At 35.2% G+C, this 15,311-nt stretch overlaps 1 protein-coding gene across 1 annotated transcript; it reads right to left on the bottom strand.

Moving 5' to 3' along the window:
* Nucleotides 1-3,936: 3,936 nt before the first annotated feature.
* On the bottom strand, nt 3,937-6,448 carry LOC110627890 (terpene synthase 10). Its single transcript, XM_021774267.2, has 7 exons — nt 6,220-6,448; nt 5,886-6,144; nt 5,419-5,794; nt 5,076-5,294; nt 4,818-4,956; nt 4,440-4,688; nt 3,937-4,355 (listed from the first exon to the last, which is right to left on the bottom strand). Exons 1-7 carry the CDS (start codon nt 6,439-6,441, stop codon nt 4,047-4,049), a joined length of 1,773 nt encoding a protein of 590 aa, XP_021629959.1. The 5' UTR covers nt 6,442-6,448; the 3' UTR covers nt 3,937-4,046.
* Between the last annotated feature and the right edge of the window lie 8,863 nt (nt 6,449-15,311).

The following is a 15,311-nucleotide window of genomic DNA, read 5'->3' as shown; positions in this document are numbered from 1 at the left end:
GTCTTGATTTCAGCACAAAAGGCAGAAAAATGAGAAAACACTTCTGAACGATGCTTTATAAAATAAATCCAAGTCATTCTAGAGTAATCATCCACAAAAGTGATAAAATATCTAAATCTAGTCTTAGATCCAATTGGACATGGGCCCCAAACATCTTAATGAACTAATTCAAAATGACATGACTCACATCTTAAAGAGATTCGATGATGTTTTGCAAAATGACATGACTCATATTCTAGTAAATATACCTCATGAAATTGAGGGCATAACTTCTTCAAATCCGGTAAAGAAGGGTGTCCCAACCGACAATGTGCCTCAAATGGAGACACGACACTGGAGCAGGCAACATGCTGGGGCACCCATGCATCCAAAATATAGAGACCCCCAGATACATGTCCTTTACTAATAATCTGCTTCGTCACAAAATTCTGAATGAGACAATGATCAGGAAAAAAGGAAACACAACAATTTAGGTCTTTGGTAAGTTTACTCACAGAGATTAAACTAAAGGCAAGTGTAACACCCCGGAAACCGGTACCTCTCTGTAACGGCCCAAAGTGCTCGGCATTAGGATCCAGATCGGCTTAAGGCCGCCGGGACCCGTAGTAAGCCTGCTATGAACTCTGTGTACCTGTTAAAATCCCATACATGATCCGACTGGACTATGAACTGTTAAAACGTTTATTTAAAACAACCAGACTTAACCTTGAAAACACTCTCTGTAGGTCCAATCATATGAACCAAATGCTCAGACATACTAATTTGAACTAGCCCTCAGGGCTATCTATAACATAACACACCAGTGATACTTCCAGTTTGATTTAAAACATCAAAATATTCTTAAAACATTTTAGAAACTTATGCTAATACCCGTCTAGAAATCTCTGACATTCCTGAATTCCACCGGATGGTAGAAATGCCGATGCCGGATTTAGCCGGGTATTACAGCAAGATTAAGTAAACTTAGCACATATGATAGGGTAATAGAAAAAGTAGGTTTAACAGTCCCAGAACCCTCAACATTATAGGTTGATTCATCAGCTATGTTAATAAGAGAAGGCGCTTTATGAGATCGAAAGCTAGTAAAAATATGAAGATTACCTGTCATGTGATCTGTGGCACCAGAATCAATGACCCATTTATATGAAGAGGAAATAAGACATGTTTTACCTGTCTTAGTCGCTACTGAAAACGTTGGGATAATTTTAATAATATGGGTCTTGCTGTCAAAAATGATTTCAACCAGAACTCTATACTCCTTTACCTTCAAATAAATTAAAGGAAGATAACCCAACACTCAAATGGCAAATGAACTACAGATCTGACAAACGGGTTGCAAGGCAACTAAACGCCTCCACCCAACACCCAAATGGCAAATGAATCACAGATCTGACAAGTGGGTTACAAGGCAACTTTGGCGTCCTCTCTAGGTAGACAATGAGAGACAAATATTACCCTAGATGGGTAACACAAAAAAATAGAAGTCCTAAGTCTCCAAAAATTTTAGAACTTGACGAGAGAAAAAAAAAGTACGAGAATGGTTCTAATACCATGTAGAAATATAAAATTTTGTTTTCGTTCACAATAGAGATTACAATCTATTTATATATGAGAGACGGTATCTAAACAGGAAGGAAAATCAAGTCTATGATTATACAATCCCTAAGATTAACTAATCTATCTATCAATATTTATTTCCTATATTAACATATTTACTTCATATATAACCTGTAACAATGAAAAATTTCATGCTTGTCACAAAAAACTTTGAATTCTATAGAATTGAACTCAAACCATTATCCGTCCTAAGACTCTTGATTCTGCTTCTTGTTTGAGCTTCAATCATATTTTTAAAACTCTTAAAAATAGAGAAAACTTATGACTTACTTTTGATGAAATAGATCCAAATCATTCTTGTATGATCATCTACAAACACAACAAAATATTTATTCTTGTTTAAAGATTCTTCCTTCATAGGTCCACATAAATCACTATGAATGAGATCAAGCCTGCTTTTAGCTCTCCATGATGCTTTAGAAGGAAATGAAAGTCAGTGTTGCTTCCCGATTTGACATACCCCACATACTTCATTTGGAATCATCATTTCGGGCATATTTCTTGCCATATCTTTCTTACATAGTTTAGACAAGGCATTAGAGTGATAATGACCAAATATAAAATGTCACAATTTAGATTCATTAAGAGTTGCAACAAAAACATTTTCATTTTTAGATTAACCTTTAACACAAAGGAGTTATTATGCATAGGTACCTTTGTTGTTAAATTTCTTCTATTATCATACATGAAATATGAATTTCCTTAGCTATATGACAAGTGCATCTACTATCAATCAGCCACAAATGTGAATCATTTTCAGGCAAATGATAGGCAAGAAATACTCTTTCTTCGGGATCCTCTTCTTTCTCTTCTTCAATGATATTTGCTTGTTGAATATTTTTACCGTTCTCTTGAGCATTTTTCTGCCTGTAATTTCTTTCAAAATGGCCCATATTTTTACAGAATCTGCATTAAATGGGAGGCTTATTTTTATATCTACAATCATCTTCCTTGTGGTTTGTTCTGGTGCAATGTTTGCAGGGTGAAAAAGTTTATTTCTGTCCAGAATTTTTAAAAAATTGCACAACTTTTCCTTTGGTCGAGTCTTCCTTTGTAGCCTTCTTTCCACCTCTGTTGTTCTTCTTATTCTTATGTCTTGCATGAAATGCTCCTTCAATATCTTCTTCATCTCTAATGTTGAGCCTTTTTTTCAATGAATAAAGCCTACTAGTCAATTCTGAAATTTCAAGAGTCTTGAGATCAACAGACTCTTCAATGGCTGAAATTTTTTATTCATACTTTGAAGGTAGACTAGTAAAGAGCTTCTCAATAATATTTTCATCAGAAAATTCTTATTATCCACATCTAGAAGTCTCGAAGTGTAGTCTTTGACACTTTATCCATCCTTCATCTTCATGAGATCAAACTCTCTTTTTAGAGTTCTTAAATTTACTGACTTGACCTTATTGTTGCCTTCAAATTCCAGCTTTAATTTGTCCCACACCTCTTTTGGAGACTTGATATTGATAATCCTGGAGAAGACAGCTTTCGTGACAACTTGGTGAATAGAGGTTAAGGCTTTAGGCTTCTTTTGCTTTGCTTCTTGATGAATTTTAATTTGATTGAGTGTAGGATTTGCAGGTAGAGGAGGAGGATCCATATTTTCCTCAGTTACTTCCCACAAACCTAGAGCTTCGAGATAGGCTTGCATCTTGAAAGCCCATACATGATAATTAGATAATTACTTCCATTAAATTTTGGAGGACCAGAACCGAATTACCCATTTGAAGACGTGATTGGTGAAGGCCACCAACAGATATCATGGGCCAATATTTATTGTATTTCTTAGCTTATAGATGTTTGTGTAGTTCCTGAAATGTTTCATGTTCTGAAAAAAAAAAAAAACCATGAGAAGGAGATTAAAACATATTTGTGTTCTAAAAAAAATTTTCAAGAGAAGGAGATTAAAAACATCTTGGCAATTCCTTTAAATCTTGGGAGGACAAAACATCTTGGTAATTCTCGGCTTTCAATTTTCATTGGTGCGCTGTATGGCAATGATTTATCAAATGAAGCAAAACCAGTTTCTGCCTACTCATTTAAAAAGTGATACTTATAGTAAAAAAAATTTGTGGCTCAAGTCCTGCCCCAATTGCTATTAAAATGATATTAAATCTTAAAATTTCTCCATTCATTGTAAATTTAATCACCAAATAATAATTAGTGATTTACATTATAAATATTTTTTGATCAAATAAAAGAGACTATTTTTAATTATTTTTTCTCTATTTGAATCATAAGTATTTTTCTTGCTATTAAATCCATTAATTAAGAATTTATGAGAATAATATACAATTATGATTTACCCTTCTAGCAAAAAACAAAAATTCCCAAATAGAAATAGAGATAACTAAAGAACAACAGCCAATTCCTTTATGACAGTGACAAATACATTGTAGTTAAAGTTACAAGAAAGAAAACATTTCCATCTAGACAACCTTGTTTAGACAGGGAATAGGTTGAACAAGTAGTGATACAACTCGGTCCTTAGTCTCACGGTCTTCGATTCCATGACCGTCTCCATGTTGGTACATGCATTGCGCCATTCTAGCTAAGTTAAATGCTATACTAATAAAAGTTTCTGAAAATGGAGAATATGTGGATTTTTCTTCATTCATTTCCTTCCATGTCTCGCTAATTAGAAATCGTATGTGATCACGAGCTTCTTTTTCTGAAGCTCCAGTTTCATGCATGTAGCATTGAATTGATTTTGGAACATCACCTCTCTTTAATTCATCCTACATAAGAATGAGATAAAAAAAAATAAAGATCCATAAATAAGTGAATGAGACATTTTAGGGTAAAGATAAAGGATAGCATACCGATGATGTTCCAAGATCATCTGCAAATCTAAAAATCATCGATGAACATCGAATTATGCTGGAATACTCTTCCAAGCATTTTAAGGCATCATTTGAAATTGGAGAATTTACGAGAAAGAAAGCATGGACTAGGATCACAGGACCTGCTATAGAGATCCATGCATTATCAATATATTCTTGCAAACTTGGTGTATATCCATTGTAATACCATCTCGCTTCCAATAAATATGATTTGCACTGATCTGCCCACTGGAATAATTTAAAATAGAATCAGCAAATTATATGAATTGTTATTAATATAATTTCATTTTTAATTAACATGTAAGTGAATAGACAAATTGATATTATGAAAAATTCAAAACCATCATTGAAACTTACAGCTCTTTTCAAGTAGGGGACGATGTGAATTCCTTGTTCCCTAAGGAAATCAAAAGCTATTTCATTTATGGTGTTATGGAGAGAAAGGTAACATATCTTCATGTAGTCTGGAAGTTGCTCCACTGCATTGACATCCCATCTAAAATTGAAAAAAAAAAAATGATGCAATTTATTCCTATATCAAATAAAATACATTTAAGAATTGATACGTAGTATGTCCATATAAAAATTTGAGGATAAGATATCACCAACACCAACCTTTGAACAGCATCAGTGAAAAGCTCAAGCTCATCCAATGTTCCATACACATCATATATATCATCAATGGTTGTTAGTAGTGCTCCAACCTTTGTCAACATTCTCCTACAATAGCTGAACTGTGGCTTGAATATCACCCCAATGCTCCAAAAGAAGTTCTCCATTAGCCTATCTCTCGCAAAGCTCAACTTTTCCCCTAAACCTGTACTCCTCCACCACCTTTATTCAGACCAAAACAAGCTAATAAGGAGCAGCCTCATACTTGAAGATAATTAAACAGAAGCTGTAAACTATTGACATGAATGAGAAATTATTTGCTCACTCAACCATAAATTATACATACCTTGACACGTGTTTTAGATCGTTTTGGTGTATCATCTGCACGTTGTTGAAGTCCAATTTAGCAAGTTCTAGCAGAAGAGGATTCATGCCCTGTTTTCTTTCATATACATCAATAAACCATCTGGTCTCCAACCTCAGCATCCTCCAATGCAGTGGGATCTCCAGTGCATGACTTACTAAATTGGATAGGTTTTGGTCTTGGCTCTGTTGAACAAACTTCCTTAGACAAGTGGTTGTAAAATCTCTTGCATTTTGCAAGATATCTTCATTTTCGTCTGAAAGGAATGATGCCTCGTACAAGGATAGCATTCCCTCCCAATCCTCACATAGGCACTTTTTGAAGTTTCCCACCTCATCTTGGAAACTATTGAAGATCTCTGCATTTCACTTTTTCTAGTTAAATATTATTACCAACTTTTGATAAAGAATTGCATGTCTGAAAAAGGGTGAAAAGTGTTAGGATTTTACCTTGAGGTATTTTATATCCATGTTCTCTTAGGAGTCTAAATTCAAGAGCTGTAGCATATAAATCCTCCCTTCTTGCATTATTATGGCTGTAAATGCTCATCAAGATACTCTTTATTTCATCTTCAAAGTGATAAGCTAATCCAAGTCTTTGCAAGGTGTCAATTAGTTGGAGCTGATCCAGAGGATCCACAGCTTGCTTAAGCAATATCAGCCTCACCTCTTCCTTCAGCTTACTGATTCGGTTAGTGTAAACCTCTCCCTATATCACAGTAATCATGAGCATAAAAATAAAAGGAAAACAAGTAATTTGGAATAATTATAAACATATATGTACCCCATATTCACTCTTCAGTGACTGCACAAAATTAAAATCCCAAATGGGAGGTTGGTAATTTGCAGATCTTCTCACAATAGTTTTCTTGGCAAGTTTTGGAGACACCAAGCATCCAAGAGGACTGAAAATATTGCCAATTTTGAGTAATCTAAAGGAACAAGTTCTTGATGGCTGTTTAGTGAAAGAGCAAATAGGATATGAAGCAAATAAATGAAGGGCCATTAGAGGATCTATTTGGTGTGTGTGCTTAGTTTTCCAAAAACTTCAAGTCCTTATATAGATGTGCAAACTCCAAAGAGGATATTACCCTTAAAAATTCTTGATTTTAGTAAATTAATAATTTGACCACTTAAGTTTTTTTTTTTTTTTGAAATTAAAATTACTTCAATTTTAATTCGAGGGTCATTAAAGTAGTCATGTTTTAAATAAATATAAATGAAAAAAAAATATTTTTATCCTCCTCATCCTTTTAATATAAATTTCTTTTTTGTTATTTATATTTTAATTATTGTATATATTAAAAACTTTAATTATTAATTTATTATTTTTTTTAGTATTTATTGATAAAGTACTATTTAGAATTCGTCAGAAATTTTAATCAATACCATTTGGTTAAAACGAAATACGAGAAAAAATAGGTTAAAAAGCTAAAAGTCTGAATGAAATTCCTGAAAAATTAAAAAGTGAGTTTCTAATAGATAAGAAAGGTTATTTATAATAAAAACAAAATCTTAATAAGTAAAATTATGAAAATATTCAAAATATCTAAAAAAGTAATTAAAATGTAAAATTGAGTCCTAAATGATAGGATTTTCATATTGAACTTTGTGACCAGATCTGTGGCCCTCATCATACTTTTGAAAGTCGTATATCTTGAAATTTTCTTTCCGAAAAATTATTGTGTATCTCTATTGGACGTCGACAGTAAAAGTTAGGTCCGGTCTAAATTTATTGTAAAGTTCAAGTATAATTACTTCATATTATCCACGTATTTTTATTTAATTTAAAAATTAAATATTAATTAAATGGTAATAATTATGCAAAAAATATTTTTTAATACTGTTAATTATTATAAACCACTATTTTGAAAACAATATTAAATTTTTGATCTAATTAAATATGTTTTAATATTATTTAAAATAGGAATTGCCTTTACATTTTTATAGGCACGTGTCAATTAATTATGAGGCCACAATCAAAATGAAATTACAAATTTTCTTCAGTTCTTGTCCATGAGATGATACAACGACAGCACATAATGATAATGAAATTTACCAAATAACAACAAAGTGGCTAATTTTTCATCAAGATTTGTGGGTACAAGTTGTTTGTTTGTCATTTGTTTTCCCTACCCGCAATTTTTGTTCGACCACACTGTAGGAGAAAGATGAGAAATTTACACACCGTAAATTTTATTTTCTGAACATAATTTTTTTTTTTATTTTATCATCATTTATAATTTTATTTTAGGCTATATAATTAAAGTTGAGTATTTGATCAATTCTATTTAAAATTGAATCAAATAGAAAAAATTAAAAATTAAAAATATTAAATTTAATAAAATTAAATTTATTAAAAAATTAAATTAAATAAAAAAATAATTTAATTCCATTCCATTTTTTATTTTGTAAAAATAATAATAATTAAAATGGCACACATTGCAATGTCCACAACCGACTTCAATCAGACTATTATTGTTGAAGCAAAGACAAGTAACAGAATTCATCGAGATTTGTGGGTACAAGTTGTTTGTTTGCCATTTGTTTTCCCTACCTGCAATTTTTGTCGACCACAAATTCCTTATAATTTCTTTCACGTGTTAATTATTTCTCTATCAAGCAAACAGTAATTCAATAAAATTTCCAACAACACATTTAAAAACCCTGATTCGATTCACATCAAATTAAATCTCTTTATATTTACATTTAAGTTGTATAAATAATTAATAAAATTTATTAAAACAATCGATATATCTAAAATTTATTAATTTAATTAATTTAAATATATACAAATCAATTAATTGAGTGTTCAAATCAATTAATTAAGTGAACGAAATACTACGACGCTAAATTATGCATGTCAATTATTGATTTAAAAGCTTTATCATACAGATTTATAAGATATTAATTAATAAATATTTAAGAGTTAATTGATACAGTAAGTCCATATAAAAAAAATTTGTAGGATGTGATGTCAGCACAACCAACCACAAATGAAGCTCATCCAAGGTGCCATACACATCATATACATCGTCAATTACTGTTATTAGTAAATTGACCTTTGTCGACATTGTCCTACGAAAGCTGAATTATGGCTCGAATGTCATCCCAGTGGTCCAAAAGGAGCACTCTAATTTAATTTCAGGTCAAATTCAAAAGAAAAATGAAATATCTCATCAATGAAAATGAAATTCAATAATTTTCTTCTACTACTACCATGAGACACGGAAGATTATATAGATATAAGGACAGTCTAGAGGGCCCTGCATGTAAAGAAGAAGCATAATGATAAGTGTAAATTATACGGTATTCTCATAGTTGCATAATTTTTATTATTTATTTTTTTAGATTATAATAATATATAAATTAACAATTATAATTTTATTTTATTTTTAAAAATTTTTCAAAATATTTTTTAATATTTAATAAATTTTAATGTATTTAAAATAAATATAATTAAAAAGTTAATAAAAAAATATAATTTTTTTTTAAAATACTCTATAGTTTTTTTTTTTTTTAAATTGTATTGCAGTACATAACATATTTAAAACTATTTGATACCGCTTAAAAATAACTAACGTGGAAATTTATTTTTAAAAATTGAATAAAAAGCTATTTCTCGAAGTTTTTAAATTATCAAATATTGAAATATTTTAGTGAATTGAAATTAAAAAATAAAAATACTAAAAATTAATTGAAATTATTAGGAATTTAAGTATTTTTTTAAATGAAAAGTGAAATATCAAGTGTTGAAATTTTAATAGATAACAAAAAATGAATGACCTTCTAATGTTTTAACATTTATAATTTAGAAAGGAGTAATAAAGACATGTCCATACTTTTAACAAGGAAAAGTAAATGGAAGAATTGAAATTTGAACATACGGATTATAAAAAAATTTAAATATTCACTTTTAAAAATACAATATCAATTTATTAATTATTTTAAATTTAGAGATTCCAATATAATTTACCTTAAAAATTTAATGTACAAAATTGCAAGAAAGTGGCTAATTTTCAATCACACACCCTTAAGTAAAGGATATCCACCGACTTCAGTATCAGGCTTCATTATTGCTGAAGCAAAGACATGTCAAAACAGGATTCATTAAAAATTCTGAGGCCAAACTAATTAAGAATCGTGGGTACTGTTTGCTTCTTTGCCATTGTTTTCCCAATAGCCCCGGCCGGCTCCGCAATTTTTATTTAACCAAAGATTGCTTATGATTCTTTTCACTTGTTAATTATTTTTCTATAAAGCAAACAATAATTCAATTAAGATTTTTCAACAATAAATTAATTGAAAACACTGATTCTATTGAGATCACATTAAAGTTTTTATATATATATTTAAATTTAAATCATCAAAATTATGGATAAAAATTAATTTTAAATCATCAAAACAATAGGTGTTTCTCAATTTATCGTCTTTATTAATTTAAATTCACATAAATCTATTAAAAGAATAAAATGATCACTTTTAAGTTTTAAAAATATTTCTAATTCGAAATCTCTAATTAAAAAGAAAAAAATTTATACTATTTCATTTCTCTTCAGAAAATAAATAATTAATTTATACTAAATTATTCTTATATTCTTGGTAATAAAAAACTCAAAACTTCTTTCTTATAGGGATTATGGCTAAATCTCCTTGATCTCAGAGTGCAGAGCATGAAGAATTTTATACCGATTGGCTACACACAATGTTGTGTATAAAATCATTTTAAAAATTTTTATTGGGTGTCTATAACCTTACATGGATGATATTATTGGCAACAATGTTTTTACCAAATATAGGTTGATATTGAACAATATTCTCTTAAACCATGAGGTAAGCATATTATGAAATTGTGAAAGCAGGAGAAAAATTTCATGGTTGCTCTTAATTTGAACATTAGTGACGCATATAAATGTGTAGAATGAGACCTTTTAGAATATATGATGAGATGTTTTGGTTTCGATAAACATTGAATCATATGGGTTATGTTGTGTATAACTTCAATTTCGTATTCCATCCTGATTAATGGGCACAAGACAGGCCGTTGAAGAATTACTTAATTGTTGAAATAGGACCTGATCAAATATTTCTACTGGAATTTTTTTTTTGTTTGTTTCAGTTTTTTAGCTGATTATAGATTCATACTGTTAGTGGCTGGGTTTTAGAAATTTATTAATCATGTAAACATGCTCCATTATGTTGTTTAATTTCTTGATGTATTAACTAAATTTTTTATGTATATAAGCAGCATTCAATTTAATAAAAATATGAATTTCCACCGCAGATTTGTTTTTGCTATTTTTACTTTTCATCTCTATTTGTTTATTGTTCTTCAAGCATAAATTAGACTTTGAGAGTTCTAACAATTGGTATCAGAAATTTCTTCTAAAGGGACTTGTGAGAAATTTGTGAGAACTCACTAAAAGAGATGGAAACTGGATTACCAAGTTTAGAAACTTCTTTTGTAATACCCGGCTAGACTCCGGTATCGGAATTCCTACCGTCCGGTGGAATCTCGGATGTCGGAAGCCTCTAATAGGGTAGAAACATGTTTTCATAAAATGTTTTAAGGTATTTCATGGTTTTAAGTATGAAAATTTAATGAGTTTTTGCATGAAAAGCCTTTGGAGGAAAGCCCAGGTTCGGCCGCCGAAAGTCAAGTTCGGCCGCCGAACATGCATGCGTTTTGGATGCACGTTAGGCCCCCGAAAGCATGAGTGAGGGCAGTCCAGGTTCGGCCGCCGAAAGTCAAGTTCGGCCGCCGAACATGGCATGCATGCAGAGGCACATTCGGCCCCCGAACGTGGCCTGGCCAGCCACTATAAAAAGGGTCCCTTAGGTCCGCACGGGCGAGCTTTTTCTCCCCCGTTGTCGGCCAAGGTGAGTCTCCGCCACCCCTCCCTCGATCTTGAGTGTTTTCCTTCGATCTTCTATGTTTTTCACGGGTTTTAACTTCTGTTTTGAAGATCTGTGAGTAAAGAGCAAGTTTTGAGTACTTGGAGGTTCAAAGAGCTCAATCTCTCCATCTCCAAGCTAGGATCGCCTTTCCTCTCGTTTCTTCAAGAGGTAAGCTCGGATCCACCATTGTTATGTGTTTTAAACAAGCATTAAGTCGTTTTATGGGTAGAGATGCATGTTTAGGATTGTTGATGAGTTTATGGGTTTTGATGTTTTGATGAACAAAGTATGTTGGATTGTGTTGTTGTTGTGTGTTGTAGTTGGGGTTTAAGTTAGTTTGAGGCCCCTAGGAACCATTGTATGTATTTTTGCATGTTTTAGAACAAGTTTATGCATGATTTGAGAGTTAGGAGGCAAATGTGCATAAAGGAGCCAAGTTTCTGCCCTTTGGCAGAAACCAGGTTCGGCAGCCGAAGGCACTTTCGGCCGCCGAACGTGGCTGGGGAGGCAGGCCTTTCGGCTACCGAAGTTGCCCCCGAAAAGAGACTTTCGTCTCTGTCTGGGACTTTCGGCCGCTGAAGGTGCCGCCAAACATGCATGAGTTTCGCCTCTGTCTGGGAGTTTCGGCCGCCGAAGGTGCCGCCGAACCTGCCTGACTTACGGCTCTGGAGGGACTTTCGGCCGCCGAACCTGCCGCCGAAAGTGCCCTGTCCAGCCATTTCTTGCATGTTTTTATGTAGTTGTTTTATAATGTTTTAGGGGGTTTTTGGGGAGTATATTAGAGTTATGTTTATGTATGTTTGGTCCCTCATTGGAGTCCACCTGTGTAGGTTCAGACCCGAGGAACCGAGGACCCCAGCAGTGAGCCAGCTGCTACAGAGTTTGTCAGAGCTAGCCAGAGGTGAGTGGAATAAACCTTAAGTTTTAAAATGATTGAAGTATGAATTTTGAGCATGATCCATGCATCATGTATACCATGAGATGTAGTAGGTTGTTTGCATTAGTATTCACGAATATGTTGCATTGCATTATAATGTTGATGTGGATTGGTTATTGGATGATCCTTTAGTCCTCATATGGCATGATGATGTTATGGCATGAGATGGTATGGAAGTCCAGGTTGTACCCATTCTACGTCCCTGGCACGATGTAAGAGAAAGTCCAGGTTGTACCCATTCTACGTCCCTGGCACATTGGTATGTTATGATATGTTATGTAAGAGAAAGACCGGTTGTACCCATTCTACGTTCCGACACAGTTGGACTATGTAGAGGACTATTGGTGACAATACCATCCGAGATGTGATTAGTTGTGATGTGTTGCATTACATAATGGCATGAGATTTTTAAATATATGATTTCACTATTCTGCTCACTGGGCTTTGTAGCTCACCCCTCTCCCCTAACCCCAGATGTGCAGGTACAGGGTAGACCAGGAGGTTAGCCAGAGTTTTGAAGTATGTTTATGTAATAGTTAGATTGTGGACATGACATTTGTACTATGATGTGATGTAAGAGATTACAGTATGTATGTAATGAGATATTTTGAGGTTATAGATGTGCTTGACCCTATGAGTATTGTTATCCCTTTTGATACATGATCTGTAGTTATGTTTTATAATGTTTATGAAAGCCAACTCATCTCATGATGTATTGCCCATTGGGGCATTGATGAGATCCCACAGAGGGATCATGTTTATGATTATGACTATGCACAGTATATGTTCAGGTTGAGTTGGATGTTTGAAAGGAAAGTTTAAATTTTTATGCATGTTGTTGATCATGTATGGGATTATACAGGTTTACAGGTTATATGTCAGGCTTGCTACGGGTCCCGGCGGCCTTAAGTCGACCCGGATCCTAGCGCCGGTAGCGGTCCGATTTTCGGGTCGTTACAGAATGGTATCAGAGCCCTAGGTTCATATGGTCGGACCTAGAGTGTCGGGCTCATAGATGTTATAGAAGGTCAAGCACAATAGGAAGATCATGTCCACTAGGATAGGATGTGGAGTCCTGTCTTGCATGATGATGTGAAATGCCATGACTTTGTGCATGTGCATTAATGATATGCTATGCTATGTGATGTATGTGATGAGGGTTCATGTGTGCCCACATGAACCATATGATGCTAATGTTTGTATGATGTGTACTGTTTTTCAGAAAACAGGATGAGAGGAACTCGTCGATCTGCACGATTGACTGGAGTGCCACCTGAGGATGAGGGCACGAGCGCCCGTCCTCCTACATTGCCTAGGGCAATGTCTTGTAGAGCCAACAGAGAGAGAGTGTCAAGGGACCCTAGAAGGTCTTTTGATGCTAGCAGAAGGGGGACAGATAGAGGAGAAAGTTCTTCAGATGTGAGGGAGGTTATGGAAGAGGATCAGAGGAGGGATGGGAACCTGGATATGAGCATGGAGGAAGAAGGGACAGGGGAGTCTCAGGGAGGCGTTCAGGCCTCGGGGTATGGTTTTCCACCCCACTATCCACCCTTCCCACAGGGTTCAGGGTACCCGAAGGGGGGCACGTCGGATTACTCCAGCTTTAACCCCTACCCTACCTACATGCCTTATCCACCTTTCTATCCACCTTACACACAGTACCCAGCTTATCCACCCTCACCCTTCTATCCAAACCCGGCAAACCCCACCTCGGGGAATGCTGCACCTCCACCTCCACCACCTACAGAACCAGCAGCCCCAGTTACTCAACCTCCTAGACCTAGCTCAGCTGATGGGAGCAAGGTAAAGATGACATATTACCTCAAGCTAGATGCTCCCAAATACAAGTCAGGGGATGACCCCTTTGAGTATCTGAGAGTGGTGAAGACAATAACTGATGAGCTAGGGGCAAGTGACAGCAGGGCCATTCAGATGGCAGGGTTCACTTTAAAGTGCAAGAAGGCACGTGAATGGTTCAAGTGTTATGTGGACCCGAGACTAGACGGTATGACATGGGAAGAATTTGCGAATGAGTTCGCTGGATGGGCTTTTCCAGACAGTTCCAGAGAACTGAAGATGATTGAGTTTGAGCAACTGAGGCAGTCAGAGTACATGGTGTAGAGGAGTTCACGGATAAATTCTTAGAGCTATTGCCTTTTTCAGGGCAAGCTCTAGATACAGATACGAAGAAAGCCAAGAGGTATGTTATGAAGCTGCATTCCAGGTACTCCTCGTTGATTCAGTCAGCGGAGAGAGAAAGTTTCCACACTGTGGTGGATATGGCTCGAAGAATGGAAGCAAGTGTTATAGTTGAGGGGTCAGTGAAGCAGTCAGTGACCCAGTCTTCAGGGGTTAAGACCCCAGGCAGAGGAGGACCAGGGTTCTCTTCTCAGAGCTCAGGTAAGAAGAGGTGGGATAACACCACCAGGAAGCCGAAGAAGAATAAGTTTTGGAACAAGTTGAAATCCGGTCTGGGATTTGGCGGTGGCTCGAGCTCAGGCTCAGATGGTACAGAATGCCAGAGATGTGGAAGACCGCACAGGGGAGTGTGTCGAGCTGGGACTAATACATGTTTCAGATGTGGACAGGAGGGACACATAGCTCGGGAGTGTCCTAGAGCGCCTTTTATGGGCCAGCCCCAGCAGACAGCTTCTGGTAGTGTGGCACAGCCAGCAGTTCCAGCCACAACTCAGGGCAGTGGCAGAGGTAGAGGGAGAGGGGCAGCCTCTTCTTCTGGTTCCCGAGGTGAAGGTCCATCAGCTCTAGCCAGGATCTTCACCATGACTCAGCAGGAGGCTAACACATCCAACACCGTGGTGTCAGGTAATCTCGTCATTGGGTGTTCTGATGTGTATGCATTAATGGACCCGGGTGCATCTCATTCTTTTATTGCTCCGAGAGCCGTTGAGAGGTTGGGTCTGATAGTCTCTGGGTTAGAGTGTCCCCTATGGGTCAGTGGACCCAAGTGTGACCCGTCAGTGGCAGTGTCAGTCTGCCAGTACAGTCCAGTTTTTGTTGAGGGAAGATGCCTCTCCGCCAAC

The sequence above is a fragment of the Manihot esculenta genome, chromosome 12 (genome assembly GCF_001659605.2).
Source record: "Manihot esculenta cultivar AM560-2 chromosome 12, M.esculenta_v8, whole genome shotgun sequence".
Classification (NCBI taxonomy): Eukaryota; Viridiplantae; Streptophyta; class Magnoliopsida; order Malpighiales; family Euphorbiaceae; genus Manihot; species Manihot esculenta.
Note: the sequence above shows the minus strand (reverse complement) of the source record. Positions and strands in the feature narration are given on the sequence as shown.